The sequence below is a fragment of the Corapipo altera genome, unplaced genomic scaffold (genome assembly GCF_003945725.1).
Source record: "Corapipo altera isolate COAL_440 unplaced genomic scaffold, ASM394572v1 67, whole genome shotgun sequence".
NCBI lineage: Eukaryota > Metazoa > Chordata > Aves > Passeriformes > Pipridae > Corapipo > Corapipo altera.
Genome location: NW_020884906.1, coordinates 9,113,680 through 9,128,327, shown reverse-complemented (window position 1 = coordinate 9,128,327; position 14,648 = coordinate 9,113,680). Strand labels below are relative to the sequence as shown.

Sequence of the window (14,648 nt, the reverse complement as noted above, 5' to 3'; positions counted from 1 at the left end):
CCAACGCAGCTGCTAAAGCCAGACTGATTTTATTCAAATTGCGAATGTAAAACAGAATAATAATAAAAAAAAACCAATAATGCAACCCTCACTGGCTTCAGAGCCGAAAGCCGCAGGTAAACCGTGCCTGGGCTTTCCTCCTTCACCCTCCTGTGTTAAGGCTGAGCTCATCGCTGGCAACAAGAGGGAGGAGGGTCAGGTAGAGCCCTGGCTCCTGCACACCCCTCCACTCCCTCAGGAGAAGTTTGGCACAAATCATGTGGGGCCAGCCTGGTGTGGGCAGGGCAGGGCTCCGGCCCCAGGCCACAGGTGTTAGTGAGTCAGCGTGAAGCTCCAAAAGCTACAGGATTACCTACGGGGCCACAGAGAGGCGGCGGGAGGGCAGATGGGGGGAATGTGGCAGAAGACAGGGGTTTGCACCCCCGGCCGAGGGGCCGAGTCTGCGGGGCGGGGCTGCCCCTCCTCGCCCCGGCTCGAACGCGCGTCTCGACTGTAAACGGCAAGTGATGGGGGCACCCAGCTCACCCCAACCCTGGCCTGCCGTGAGCACAACTAAAGGCCTGGCTGTATGTGCAAATTTGGGCAGCTCCTGTTCAGCAGCCCAGGGCTGAGTGGGACCCCAGGGATGGGATGCTGCACACCAGTGGTCCTGGCAGGGAGGGAGGAGGAAGCCTTGGGCCACACCAGCAGGTCACTGCCCTTGAGGCCCGGGAGGTGCAGGGCTGTTGGGCTCCCCCTGGAGCTGCTGTGACCCAGTGCATCGGTCCCAGCCAGTGGTGTGAGCCCCAGCAGCAGCTTGCAATGCCACGTGTACAGCCTGGCATTGCACCATGGCTCTGGGCAGCTCTCACCACTCCCAAGAAGAGCTGTTCCCCAGGCAGACAGCAGCTCCTTGCTGCCAGGAGCCCTGGGGCCACTGTCCCAGGGGACACTTCACCCTGGATAACCAGCACTCACACCTGATGTGGCACCAGGGGGAAATGTCAGCAGGAGACTGGGGTGGGCATAACTGGGATGCTTGGGGTCTGGATGGTGGGATGCTGCTCCCTCCCTGCTCCTTTTAGCACATAACTAGTAATTTAACCTGCTCCAGCTCCAGAGCCTGTTCCTAAAGATAAAGGTGGCCTGGTTTGGGGGGAGGGCGTGCAGGGCAGACCTGGCCCCTGCAGCGCCAAAGCCGGGTGTGGCCTTGGTCTCTGCTCTCCAGCTGCAGCCCTGCGGGGCCTGGGAGGCGGGGCCGCCTGGCCCGGCCCCTCAGTCCGTTTTCCACACCTTGTTGAGGAATTTGACCACCTCATCGTAGATGATGAAGACGATGGCCACGTCGAGACAGACGCGGCCCAGGCGAGGCACCGTGCCCTTGTAAAACCTGCCGGGGACAAAGGGGACCGTGGGGCTGGGTGCCCTCACAGCCCCCTCCCTGCCCATCCTGCCCCCCAGCCGCCCCCACCAGAGCTTACGCCAGGGGCCCTTCCTGTTTCATGATCTGGTAGGCACAGTCCCAGGTGTTCTTGTACTTGTGCGCTTCCAGCCCCTGTGGGAAGGGGAAAGCAGGATCAGAGGCCAGAGCCAGGGTGCACGTGGGGGATTTTGTGGGGGAGGCAGATAGCTGGGCGTGTGCCATGAGGAACTGATCCCTCTTCGCTGCTGCAAATCACACCCGGCAGGGACATCCCCATCTCTGTGCAAACATTTCCCAGCACCAACCCCAGGTCTCTCCCAAACCAAATCCCACCACCATCATGTGCCTGCCCCAGGGACTATGTGAAACAGCTCCCAGCCAGCGGGTGGTCCCAGCCTGCTGCCAGCAGAATGGTCCCACACCGTGCCCTGGCACCAGACCTGCATCCTGGTCTTCACTACGTCCAAGGGGGTGTTGCCAAAGACACTTGCAGCTCCAGCAATGGCTCCAAACACCCCCGTGATGAAGGGGTTGATAACCTTGTTGGGATTGTCCCCTGGGAAGGAAGAAAGTTTGAGGGCAGAGTAGTGGTGGGATGAAGCACTCATTCCCGAGGGAGCCCACAAGGAAAACCCCAGGTCTGGTTGCTCATGGTCATGGTGCTGAGCTGGGGGCTGGAGTGTTTGGAGGGGACTGTCCAGCAGCAGCAGCCCCACAGAGCCCACACAGCACCAAGGGGCTCAGGGTGGGTGTGAAAGTGATGCTCCAGCACCAGGACCCTTCAGCCCCATGAACTGGGGCCACCCCACCCCAGTTTTCATCTTCCTGCATCCTGGGTGACTGAGCCATGACAAGTAGGGGGTGTGCTGATGGGAAGTCCATCCCAGCTCCCAAGGGTGGGCTGGGGGAGCCAGAGGCACAGCCGGGCTGGCCTGGGGAGATGAGGGCACTGTACCTTTGTACCAGTTCTTGAGGGAGGTCATGACGAAGAAGCGGATGGCTTGGTTTGATCCCTGCTTGAGGACGGTCGCAGTTAAGCCCTGGTAGGTCCCCTTCAGTCCTGCAAGAAGAGGGTGTTGGAGGGGAGACCAGCCTCAGCTGGCAGAGAAAAACCTCCTCAGGCCACCCATCCCAGCCTGTGCCCATCCGCCACCTCCCACCCTGTCCCCACAGCACGGGAGTACCCAGGGGGTCAGGGTGCCACTTCCCCGGGACTCACCCTGTTCCCGAACGATCTCCCGGACGCCATGGAAGAAACCACGGTATTTGGGGTTGGGAGAGGTCTGGTCATGGATAAACTTCACCTACGAGGAGATGATGCGCTCGTCCTGGCTGAGGTAAGGGCAGGTGTGATGGCCCCAAAGGGCTGTTGGCCACCTCTTGCCTTGTGCCAGGGACAGTCCCAAGACCAGAGCCAACCCATGAGGCTGGGCTACACTGGAGAGACCACAGGGGAAGCCTGTGCCCATGGCCAGCAGAGCATTTTGCAGAGCAAAACCTGGGAAACTCCTGCTGCAAGCAGCCATGTGGGTTTACAGTCCAAAAATGGATGACAAGATTGCTCCTGAGTGTGGAGCTCCTCCCCAGAGGGGGGAAGGGGCTAGGACCACTTGACTTGACCTCCAACAGCTTTCCAGCATCAGATCGTCCCCTCCAAAACTGGCCTGAGCAAACTCATGTGGCCCTCAGCTCCCCAAAAGTCAGGCACCCCTGGCTCTTGCACCCTCCCCACCAAGCCCAGTGAGGAGTGCCAAGGCAGGGGACACTGGCAGCTGCCTCCACCCACCTTCACGGTCTCCATGGGGCAGACCACTGCCACAGCCTCGGCCACGCCAGCCCCCAGCCCGCAGATGAGGCCCCGCGTGCTGTCCAGCCGCCCCTGCTCGTCTCTCATCTGGTTGCTGAGGAACTCGAACATCCCGAACCTGCAAAAGAGCCACTGTGCCAACCCCTGGGCACCCGGACAGGGGGCTGCAACCCCCGTTCTGGGTCTGCCTCCAGGAGCAGCTGCGCACCCCGCGAGAGGACCTCCCGTCTGGGAAAGCACCTGGCCTTGGTGAGGTGCCAGTGGAGACACTGAGGGCAAAAACAATCCCTGTTTGCTGCTGTTGGGGGTCCCCCCCACTCACCCCACACCATGGGGACACACCTACCTGACAGCGGCCTTGGGGATGGAGCCGTACAGCAGCGAGCTGAGCCCCCGGTACAGCCCCCGGATGCCATGGTCACGGACAGTCTGCTTCACACAGTCCCCTGTGGCAGAGCACAGCAGTGCCACTGTCACCCGCCACGCCGAGGACCACCCCACCGGCCTGCCAAATCCCACCCCAGCTCCAGCCAGGCTCCCCAGAAGCCCCCAAACCCAGCAAGGGGCTGGGGCCAGCACTGGGCAGGTGCTCACCGATGCCCTTGTAACGGGGAGGGTTTGCCTTCTCGTCCAGCTGCAGCTGCGTCTTCACATACTCAGTGGGGAATGTGATGCAGATCTCGATCCCTCCAGCCAGGCCACCTGCACGGGAGAGGAGGAGGCACTGGGGCAGGAGCAGCACCAGGCCAGGTCAGTGGCTGCTGCCCGCTCCATGATGGCTGAGCCCAGGGCTGCCAACAGCCAGGTCTGGGCTGGGACACCGTGTGCCTGTCCTCGCCAAAACCCTGAGCACTCCACGCAGCAGCAGGGCCCCGTGCCAACCTGGTGCCCTGCACGGACATCACTGCCCAGCCACAGCAAGAGACAACAAGGAGACTGGCCAAAGGGGTGGGAAAACCGTGCAAGACACCACACCCACAGCTGCCTATTTGGCTTGTTGTCCCCCCAAAGGCACCTCTCCCTCTCCAGAGCCCCGTGCCCCCAGGTGAGCTGCCAGCACTGGGATTTACAGATCCAGCCGTGCTGCAGCAGGCCCAGCACCACTCTCCGCACCGGTGGGAGCCCATCTGTAGACCAGCCACACCAGCAGGAAGCACAATTATCATCAAGCCTGTCCAGCTGCCCCGGGCTCCCGCAGTGGCGGCTGCTGGGGGCTGATTACAGCGGCTGCAGCCCTTCCTGGTAGCCCAAGCAGCAAGGGATGCCAGCTCTCAGCCACGGGGCTCCCCCCAGCATGGCTGGAGCCCTTGCAGTGGGGCCCAGCTGGGCTGGGGGAGCTGGGCTCAGCCCATCCGGCCACGATGGATCACATCCATGCATTTCCTCACATCAAAGCATGGCCAGGTCCCGCCGAGCAGCAGGAGCCCTTTGTGCCGGAACAAGGAGAAAGTGCAAGGCCAAACCGGCTCCCTCAGGGCAAACCCAGCTCAGCCCTGCCCACAGCACTGCCACCGGGGTCAGCATCCACCAGAGCACTCCCGAGGGTGTCCCTGCTCCTTGCCCAGGGAAGGTGAACCATGCCCCAGCCCTCAGGGGTCAGGTGGGCTCCCAGCTCCCAGTCTCCTATACAGCCTCCAGTGGCCCCTCCAGCCTGGCCATGTCCTCAGTGTGACTCAGCAGCACTGCAGCTCTCACCACAGCCATGGCTGGCTTGCAGCCCCATCACAGACCTGGGGACACCCCACTGCCCTGGGGGGAACACACTGTGATCCCGGGAAGGGCCAGGGCTGGATGCAGTGGTAGTTATCCTGCTCTGCAGCCAAGTGCAGCACAGCAGGGCACAGCTCTGCTTATCAGCACCCCACAAAGCACCCCCGCGAGGGGATGCTGATAGGGGGCACCATGGCCGTGGCTGCTCCCCGTGACAGCAGCAGGAGGTCCCAGCTCCTCGGACCAGCAGAGTTTCTCACAAAGTCATATTTCTTCTGTATGGCCTCCAAATTTACAAGAGAGACACTGGATCTCTGGTGCTGCATCCAGCTTCCCCGGGCCAGTGCCACTGGCAGCTGGCATCCCCTGGAGCACTGCTGCCTGCTCTCAGCCCAGTCTTTCTGAAGGGAAGGGAAAGAAGCCTCACTGCATTCCTTCCAGCAGCTGGGCAGCACCCACCTTAAAAGAGCCTTATCCTGGTTTTTCCCCCCAGGCACAGGAAGCACCAGGCTGCATTGTCCTCCAAAGGAAGCCAAGGAGCCAGGCCAGTACTCAGCAGAGCTGGGGCAATGGAAAGCTCAGCTCTCTGCTCAGAGAGCATCCCACCTCTCCCACAGGCACAGCAAGGATGGGGACACCGTGGCACTGAGTGCCCAGGGCAGGACCCGCCAGCCCAGCCTGGCAGCATCCCGGCCCCGTGGGGTGCTGGGGATGGGGCGTGAGGCCAGCCCAGCTCCTCCAGGGCAGACAAAGGCCCCTTGTTTCCCAGTGTGCTCCCGGGGAGGCTGGAGCTGCCCAGCCCAGCCCAGGCAGGCAGCTCCTAGGAGGTGGGAACAACGGGTGACCACTGCCAGCCATGACTCCTCCATGGCACCCTGTGCTTTGGGGGCGTGGGAGGAAGCCACAGAAACCACAGCCAGGCCAGCTCATGCCACTGCAGCCAGCCAGCCACCCTCTCCCCTGGGGCACCACAAGACAGCCACCATCCCCAGGGTCCCCACTGTGCTCCTGCTGCCCCCTCAACCCTCTCCCATCCTTGGTGGGTCCGTCAGAGGTGGCAGACACTGCTGGTCCCACGGCACAGGGGCTGCCAAGCCCTGTAATTTCTCCTGCAAAGACAAACAGTTCCTGAGGAACAGCTGGCAGGTCCCCAGCAAGCAGCAGGATGAGGAGCAGCATCCTCCAGCTGAGTGCAACAGTCCCCAAAAAGCTGAGCACTGGCTGGCACCTCTCCACACCACAGCCACATGAACACTCCAGCTGCTGCCAAGGCCACTTCCCTCCCTCCTACACTGCAGAACTGAAGTGCTGGACATTTTAAGTGCCATAAATATTTGCTCTCTCCCAGTCCCCCAGCACCAGCTGCTGCCCCAGCACCTCCGGGAGCCAAACAGCAGGAAAGCACCTGGGACAAGCACCAGTCCAGGGGCAACCAGCACCTGGGCTCATGGCAACCACACCAGATGGCACAGGGAGGGATGCTGCACCTCCCACAACCTGCCCACAGCCTTGGCTGCCACTGGGATTAAGGACATTTGTCCACGCAGGGTAGGCAGAGAAGTTCTGCCCAGAATGCCACAGGCAAAGCCACATCCACAGAAGCCTGTGAAGTGCCCCAGCAAAGGGACAGCGTTCCTGGGAACTGGCAGCCTCTGGGGCACTGAGGTTGCCCTAGCCAAGGATGGAGGAACAGGGCATCCACACTGCCAGGTCCCCTCCCTGTCCCCTGCTGTTGCTCTGGCCTCAATGGGAAGGTGCAGAGAGCAGGGACTTGGGACACACTCCATGACTTGTGACAATTTTAACCCTTTTTCATCTGCCTGCAGAGAGACAGTGTGACACAGACCACCCACCCTACAGCCCCTTCCCTCCCTGGAAGCAGGACCCATCAGAGGTCCTGCTCTGCTGTCATCTCCTCTCCCCACACAGTATTGCTTAAACCTTATTCGGCGCAAATAAATCACCCCACTGCCCACGAGGAGCAGCTCTGTCCAACCCCCTCCCTCGCCAGGGCTGTTTACCCGGACTTTAACCAGCAGCTTCAGCTCTTGCAACACCGTGGAGTCAGCAGGAACAGCCGGCAGCACTCAGGAGGTGAAAGAGCAAGCGGGGCAGCTGAGATGCCGGGCCAAGGCTCTCCACTGTTAGCTGGATGCAGCAGAGTCAGAGGAGACACGATGTCCTTCAGGGAAGGTCACTATGCCCAGCCCCAGAGAAGGTGCCTCTGGAGGGGGGATCCCACTCCCAGCACCAGGAAAGGCTCCCTGCCTGCAGCATGCCTGCAAATGCTTCAGCTGCCAGGCCCAGCAGGAAGGGGGAGATGGGAAAAATACCTGTTTGTCAGCCACTTGGCATGGTTTTCCCAGAAAAAGTTTATCTCTCCCCCGCGGAAGAGCCAAAGGAGGCCGTCCTTGGGCATGTCTGCAGCCCTTGGGCACAGCTGGGGAGAGCTGGCAGGAGGGAGAAGAGGGTTTCTGGGGACAGCAGGAGGGTGCTGCCTCTGCAATGCTCATGCAACACGTGATGGCATCAGCACACAGAGGTCCAGCTTCACACCCCGTCAGTGAGCAGCTTCTGGGGACACCACCAGCCACCGTGTCCAGGGACCCCAGCTGCTGCCCAGGACAGGGTGGGTGCTGAGGGCAGGAGGACGCAACTCCAATGGGGAAGACAAGCAGAGTCCCAGGACTTACACAAACCAAGGCTGCACAGCCAGGGCTGGCACTGCCACCTGCTGCAAACCTCTACCCTAAGGCAAGTGCCCCAGTGAGCATCCACTGCCCTGCTCGGGAGCCACAGGGGGCCAGGAGGTGGCACTGGCCCCTCTGCCACTCCTGCAAGTGACTGTACCTGCAAAAGCATCCTGCTCCTGCGGGGAGACAGAGCAGCAGGTCTCTGTGCAGCTCTGATGAGAAGTGAGCACCTGGAGAGCAATTTCAGCCTCTCCATTTTTAAGAGTAATTTCACATGCTGACACACAAGCACCTGATTTCCATACAAAAAGCTCCTTTTAAGTTTAGATTAAGCAGGATCCTTTCAGGCCAGAGGAAATTATTCCTAAGGGTCTCTGGAAGCAAAGCAGCAGAGCTCTCCCAGGGCCCATGCCTGAAGCTTCCCCATTCTGCCAGCCGGGTGGCTCAGGATGGTGGGAAGGCACAAACAAGCTCTCAGCTCCTCTCCAGAGCAGAAGCAGAGCCCCAGAGTTCCCCCTGTTTGGAGGGCACCCAGCCCACGTGCAGAAGGTGCAGGTGTAGGGGGTGAGCTGAGCACCCAACGTGGGTGACACGGACCACACACAGCAGGCACAGAGGGCAATCCTGCCCACCTCCTGGATGCCGGGCTCACAGCTCCCACTCTCACAAGGGGACTTGGTGCCCTTTTCCATTAGTCAAGGCAGCTTTTGGAGCTGGGAAAATCAGAAAAAGCAAAAAACCAAAACAATCCAAAAAACGAACAACCAACAACAATAAAAAACCCAAACCAAACAAAAAAAAAAACCATAAACCCCCCAAAACCACCCCATCATCGTGCTACAAATCAGGCAGGCGGGTACACCCACTGCCAGCTCCTGACAGGTCCCTGCTCCCTGCTGCCAAAGGAACAACCCCTCCTGGCAGTCACCCAGGCTGCTCTTCACCCATCCATTGCCATCCCCCAGCTGAAGGCAGTGGTGGAGCAATCAATCCTGCCCTGCCTGCAGCGCTGAAACGGGTTTAACGGCTCCACCCCCTACACACATCCCACCACGGGCCATCTTGTGAAACTCGGGGCTCAGGAGCCTGCAGGCACCTCTCTGGGGAGAGCTCGCTCTCGGCAGGGCTCCAGCAACGGGTCCTCACCCAGGCACCTCCTCCTGCCACGGACAGCCCTTCGGCACCCATCCACAGCCACATCCTTGGGGGAAACCACCACGGGGGCAGCTCTGCCACCGAAGGTCTTATACAGTGCTGAGACAGGGAAGCTGCTTCCCCCAAACCAGACTGCCAGGAAATTACCTGCGTTTTGTTTAGAGGGGGAAAAAAATGTGTCCTGCGACAGGTGAGCAGGCTCAGAGGGTGTCCATCCCTTGGAAGGTCTCCTATCTGACAGGGGCAAGGCTGGTGAGGAGCGCAGGGGTTCAGCAAGTCCATCGGTACACACACACACTGGTTTGGTCACAGGAGTGTGCTACAGGCAGGCTGGATGAAGCCTGATCCCCACCAGGGATACACAGAATGGCAAACAGGAGAGACGCCTCTCTGTAGCCTGTGCCATGGGTGGGTAAACAGCCCTGTCCATGCAAACAGCACTGCAGATAATGCTCTGGATGGGATGGAATAATTTGTCCTGAATCTTACTGGAACTGTCCTGTTTGAACAGGCTGTCCTTTCACAACCCACTCATTCATCACCTCTTTGCATTCACTTCTCAATATTACAACTAACCATTATTACATTTTAAACTTCTTGGCTGTGAGCAGGATGGTAGAAGCCACTTCCCTGTGCTCACAGCCACAGTGTCCTCTGCCTTTGGTGCCAACCCCACCTTTGGGGACTGCCAAATCCCCTGTCCTGCTCAAGTCACCTTCTCTCTGTTGTCCCGTGCGCCCCAGCCAACCCACCACACCACTCTGGACACCAGCTTTTCAAGTATCAAAAACCACTTTGAGTCGATGTCAGAGCCCAGGGCTGTTGGATGCCTCCCCCAGCACAGCCCCACAGCTGGATGAAGGAGCCACTGCCAGGACTGAGATTCCCCAGGGACAGCCTCTGGTCTCCTCGCCACCAGCACAGGAGAGTGATTGCTGTGCCATGCACTGGAGCACAGGGAGAGAGAAGAGATGGCAAAAAAATCAACTGCTGTCAGGAGGTGACCTGAGACCTCAGGGCACAAGCAGGAGCAGGGAGGCTGCATTGGCATGCACCACACAGGGCCATCAGAGACGAGAGACGCTGCAACATCCCCGAGCTGTCAGCTCATGGTGCTCATCGCCCCGGGAAGACGGATGGCTCCTTCCGATCATTTACATCAACCCAGAGAAAATGGTTGCCTGCAGAATGTCAAGCAGAGCATGAGGCATGTGAAAATCTCAGAAACTCACATTTCAAAGCCCAGAGTTAACCCCAGCTCACACAGAATCCATTCAGACCGAATGGACAGCCCGACCGTGGTTTCCTGGCCCTGAGGCTGACATCCTCCTCCCACCAGGAGCCCTGGGGCTGCTGTAGGGTTCTGCTGCAGTCCACGAGGGCTCCCAGGCAGACAAGGACACACTAAGGGCCAGCACTCTCCTTGTGCCCCACTCCCCAGACAGATGACAGCCTAAGGAGACAACCGCAGGGGAAACCACAACCAGGCATGAAGCACTGAGGGCAGCAGACCTGGCAGGGCCGGTTCCTCCATGGTCACCAATCCTTCCCCCTGGTTGTGCTCAGCCCACTGCCCAGCTCCTTTGACCAGCTCCTTTGGCTCAGCATCAAGGGGGAAACATCCCCCACTCTACTGTGAGCACCAGGCATCCATATCAAAGCCAGGGAGTGTGCCAGACCACAGCCATTCCCAGCAGCACTCCTCACACCCTCCCAGGAGAGCAACGGCCCTGGAAATCCAGGTGGACTTTGGACTTTTGGGAAAGGAGTCCTGCTCTGCAAGAAGGAAGTCTCAGCTTTCACACCCAGTGCCTGACTCCTCTTCTCTGCAGGTACAGCATTTCCTAAGAAAGATCATATCGGGGATTAACAAAGAAGAGGAAACTGAAGCTCTAATTACTGCTTTGTTTCTCGGGAGCCTGAGCTCCCTGCTGAACCTTCCCTGCTTCATTCTCTACCCTGCAGGTCCTTTTCTCTCCTTGCAGAATCCTTCTCCCCTGTCCATGCTCCTCCTGAGACCCTGGTGCACATCACTGCTATTTCCCAGTGGCACCCAACACCAGAACAGCAGCCACAACAACTGCAAACTCTTTCCAAATCCAGCACCGTGCAGGACAGCATCCGGCCATCCTGCCTCCCTGACCAGGCAGGATTAGGTGTAGGCAGGAACAACAACTGTGCAGCAGCCCCTAGATGAGCAGAGGTACCATGCAGAGAGCAAGGCAGCTGGGAGCTTCTCTGTGGGAGGGAGCAGACCCCAGGCTTCAAAGCTGGCTAAAAACAGAGCAAGGCTGTACTTAACTCTGGAGAGGGACAACAAAGCCTTTCATCACATGGGCACTGCTAACCACGAGCAAAGTTCTCAAGACGAATGCAGGAGTGTGGGGGTTTGCCTGCAAATGGCAAACGCCATTTGTGCAGGGCTCTAAACAGCCCACCACCTCAAGCTGACCCAACAGCACTGTGGCACCCAAAAACCCAGCAATGAGCGCTCTGGGGAATCACAGGGGTGACTGTCTTGCCAGCTCTGCCACCAGCATTCCTGTCTAACCACTTGCTGCCTTTATTTGGAGCTCCCCATCCACTCACTGCAGAGTGGCCCCATGCTGGGAGCTGCACAGTGGACCAGCCCTGCAGGATGCTGGTGGGAGGGACAGGAGGCTGGTGAGCTCAAGGGTTTGTTTGGAAACCACGGCACAAAACCGGGAAGCTGGCTGTGGGGAGGCTGCAGGCACGGCTGGGCTCCCAGCCTGCCTGCTAACAGGTTGTTTGTTACCCAGCAGAAGGGGCACAAGCTGGCCCTCAAACCAGCTCGTGAGTTCACAGAAAAATTGTACCAGTCTGCAACAGGTAACAGAGCCAGCAGGAGAGTTGGGAAGACAGTTTTAATATCCATTTCAGCGTAAAGCCTGCATATTTACCGGTCTTTTAAACAGGTCTAAGCTAAGCCATGTTATACCTAACTGCTGTACCTTAAGCCATGTCACTTCTCACCAGCACCACGTTCTCCAAACCGACTTTGTACCATCAGTTCAGAGCCTGGGGGCTTCTCCCTTTGCAAAGTGGGTGTTGGGATGGAATAGGGACAGAGACCCACTCAGCTCTGCCCTCTGAAATCCCAGTCAGCACAGAGCACTTCCCGTTCCAAGTCCTGGCAGCGACACCCACCCAACCAGCCAGTGCAGCCGAGCTGCCTTCGTGTGCTCAGGCCACAGGCGGCCGCAGCGCCGGCACTGCCCACGTGGTCACAGGAGGTGAAGTGCTGCCCTGGCACACCACAGCTGCCCGGACAAATGAGAGCCCATCAGCAAATTAATTTTTAACCTTGCATTTGTCTGTTGCAACGACTAGAGGAGAAGAGTTCTTGGCAGCCAGAGCTTCACTTGTGTCTCTTCAGAAAGGAGCCAGCCCCAGCCTGCTGAGGTCTGGGCAGCCGAGGTTGCTGTGCCTCCCTGGCAGAGGATCCCAATTACACAGGGGGTCTGGGAGCAGAGAGGCACCCAGGGTGGGATGATGGATGCTTATTTAACCCCACCAGTACAGGCTGATGAGGCACAGCAGGAATGGTCCATCTTAACACTTCCAGCTCTCCAGAAAGTTGAGCTCTGAAGCACACACCCCTGTTGTGCAGATAGATGTCAGATGAGAAACCCTGAGTGCATCAGCAAACCCTTTAAAGTCAGCAGACAAGGCCACAAACAGCACTGCATCCTCCAGCGAGGGGCTGGAGGGCTGAGCAGACCAGGGTGCAGGGAGTTAACAGCAGCTTTCTCCCGTTTCTGTGGTTCTCTAATACAATTAGATGCCACAGAGGCTTGGCTGGACTTCTGCCCATTAACCAATTACTCTGATTACAGCCTGTGAGGAGAAGACCAGCATCTCAATAGGGTCCTTCTTCCACCTCTACAGACTCACATGGACCCAGAAGGGCCCCCCCAAGCAGGGGCACGTGCAACTTCATGCTATGTTGCCCAACCTGGCAAAGTCCACAATAACCACGTCCTTTCCTTTACACCAGCACAGCTTCCAGGCGTGCCCACGGCAACTTTTATGGTGGGGAGAGAAGGGCAAGTCTGCTGCAACCTCTCTCAGAGGAGGCTGATACCAATAATCCATCTACAGCTGATGATCCTGATTAGAGACCGACACAAGGGCAACAAAAGTCTCCTGGTACACTGGTACCTGATGCACTGCACATGGGCAGCAAGACAGGAAAGACTGGGAAGGGCGGATGAGAAGAAAACAGCCTGTTCTTTCCCATCTTAAACTTGGATTAAATCCCATTTAAAAAAATGTTAAGTGAAGAGGCCTGAAAAAACAACCCATTTTGAGGTGGGGCAGCACAAGTCTTGAGCCCCCCGAGCTCTGGAGGAGCCTGGCCTCATCCAAGGGTTCACTTGAGTGAGGGCACTCTCATTTGGCTACAGCCGCCTTCCCCTTGTGCCACAGCCCTGTGGCCTGGCAGCCCAAGTGATGGCACAGGCACAGTCCCTTCTGGGAGATGTGACCCTGCGAGGCCTCGGCACCCTTTGCACGCTCCAGTGCTCCAAGCATCCATCTCCAACAGTTCTCCAGGTCTGTATGAGGGGAGACCCACCAAACAGGGGCCAGGGCGGGAGGGCAGAGCTGGAGCAGCAAGTGTTGGGCTGTCCGTGCCCAGCCAGGGTGGGCAGAGCCTTCTGCTCCCGGGTCCTGCTACTGGAGGCTGGAGCTCTGCCCTTGGAGGGGAGCAGGGAGTTGGAGAGACAAAGGCACAATCGTAGGAGGGGGAATTAGCTGGAAAACACAAAAGCTCTAAACATGCCAATCATGTCGAGGCTGCGAAGGCTCATTTCAAAACAAAGACGCTAATCTCCACTCTGGGAATTGTCCTGCGACTGGCAGGAGGAACCAGGGAGCTAATGAACAGCTACAAAGGAGTTTAACAAGCCTGAGACTGTCTTGGACTCCAGTCAGCTCGGAGCTCGAACCAGCCACAAGCAGGAGGCAGAGCGTTAACTCTGCAATTACTGCTGCACCCGGAGCCTATTTAGATCCCATGGAAGTAGTCAGAACTGGACGGGAAAACACGCCCTGATCCACAGGGACCGATGCTGAGGCACAAAGGAAGGACCAAGCAGCCCTCAGAGGAACTGCCTGAACGCAGCGTGTGGGACACAACTGGGGCAGGGACGACTGACTGCTGCCTTGTCCCTTGAGCCCTTTGGGGGTGCGTGCGGGGGTCCCTGCTGAATCAGCCTCTCCCATCGGTGCCGCTCCCTCCGCTGGCATGGAAACCTGTCCCGCTGAACCCTGCGAGTGCCGCTCGCCCCGCGCTATATTCGAGGCCACCGGCACCCCCACGGCTGGACCTCCGGGAGCACAAACAGCCTGGCGGGACGCTGCGACCCCCGGAGCCCGGGTCCGGGCTCGGGATGCTGCCGCAGCCGAAGGGAACCCCCGGTCCACCGGGGCCGCCTCCCGCGGTGGGGGGGGGGGGGTGCAGCGGGAGAGGGGCGGCAGTGCCGCGATGGAGCAGCAGCACCTGCGGGAGCGCCGCCGCCCCGGGGCGGGTCCGGCAGCACCGCCCAGGCGGATGCCCACGCTGGCATCCAGCGGCGGGGCGAGCCCCGCTCCCCGGAGAGCCCCGGGGGACCCTTACCTGCCAGGATGGCCTTGCCGGGGTGGGTGAGCTTGGCCTTGCCGGCGGGGGCGGCGGCGGCCAGGCTGCGGGGCGCGGCGGGGGCGGGCATGGCCGCGCTGCTCCGCGGCTCCGGCTGCCCGGGAGCGGCGGCCGAGCCCTATTTCAGAGCCGCGCCCGCGAGGGGCGGCCCCGGCGGCGTCACATCCTCGGGGGGCGGGGCCGGGGCGGCCCGTTGGGGCTCGTTGGGCGGCTCTGCGG

The 14,648-nt window shown here is 59.5% G+C and overlaps 1 protein-coding gene across 1 annotated transcript; it reads right to left on the bottom strand.

Annotated features, from left to right (window-relative positions):
- Nucleotides 1-13: 13 nt before the first annotated feature.
- SLC25A1 (solute carrier family 25 member 1) lies at nt 14-14,526 on the bottom strand. The gene is made up of 9 exons (XM_027652062.1): nt 14,409-14,526; nt 3,804-3,911; nt 3,556-3,655; nt 3,189-3,327; nt 2,622-2,706; nt 2,358-2,462; nt 1,843-1,958; nt 1,461-1,534; nt 14-1,369 (listed from the first exon to the last, which is right to left on the bottom strand). The coding sequence occupies exons 1-9, from the start codon at nt 14,497-14,499 to the stop codon at nt 1,255-1,257; spliced, it is 933 nt and encodes a 310-aa protein (XP_027507863.1). The 5' UTR covers nt 14,500-14,526; the 3' UTR covers nt 14-1,254.
- Nucleotides 14,527-14,648: the final 122 nt, after the last annotated feature.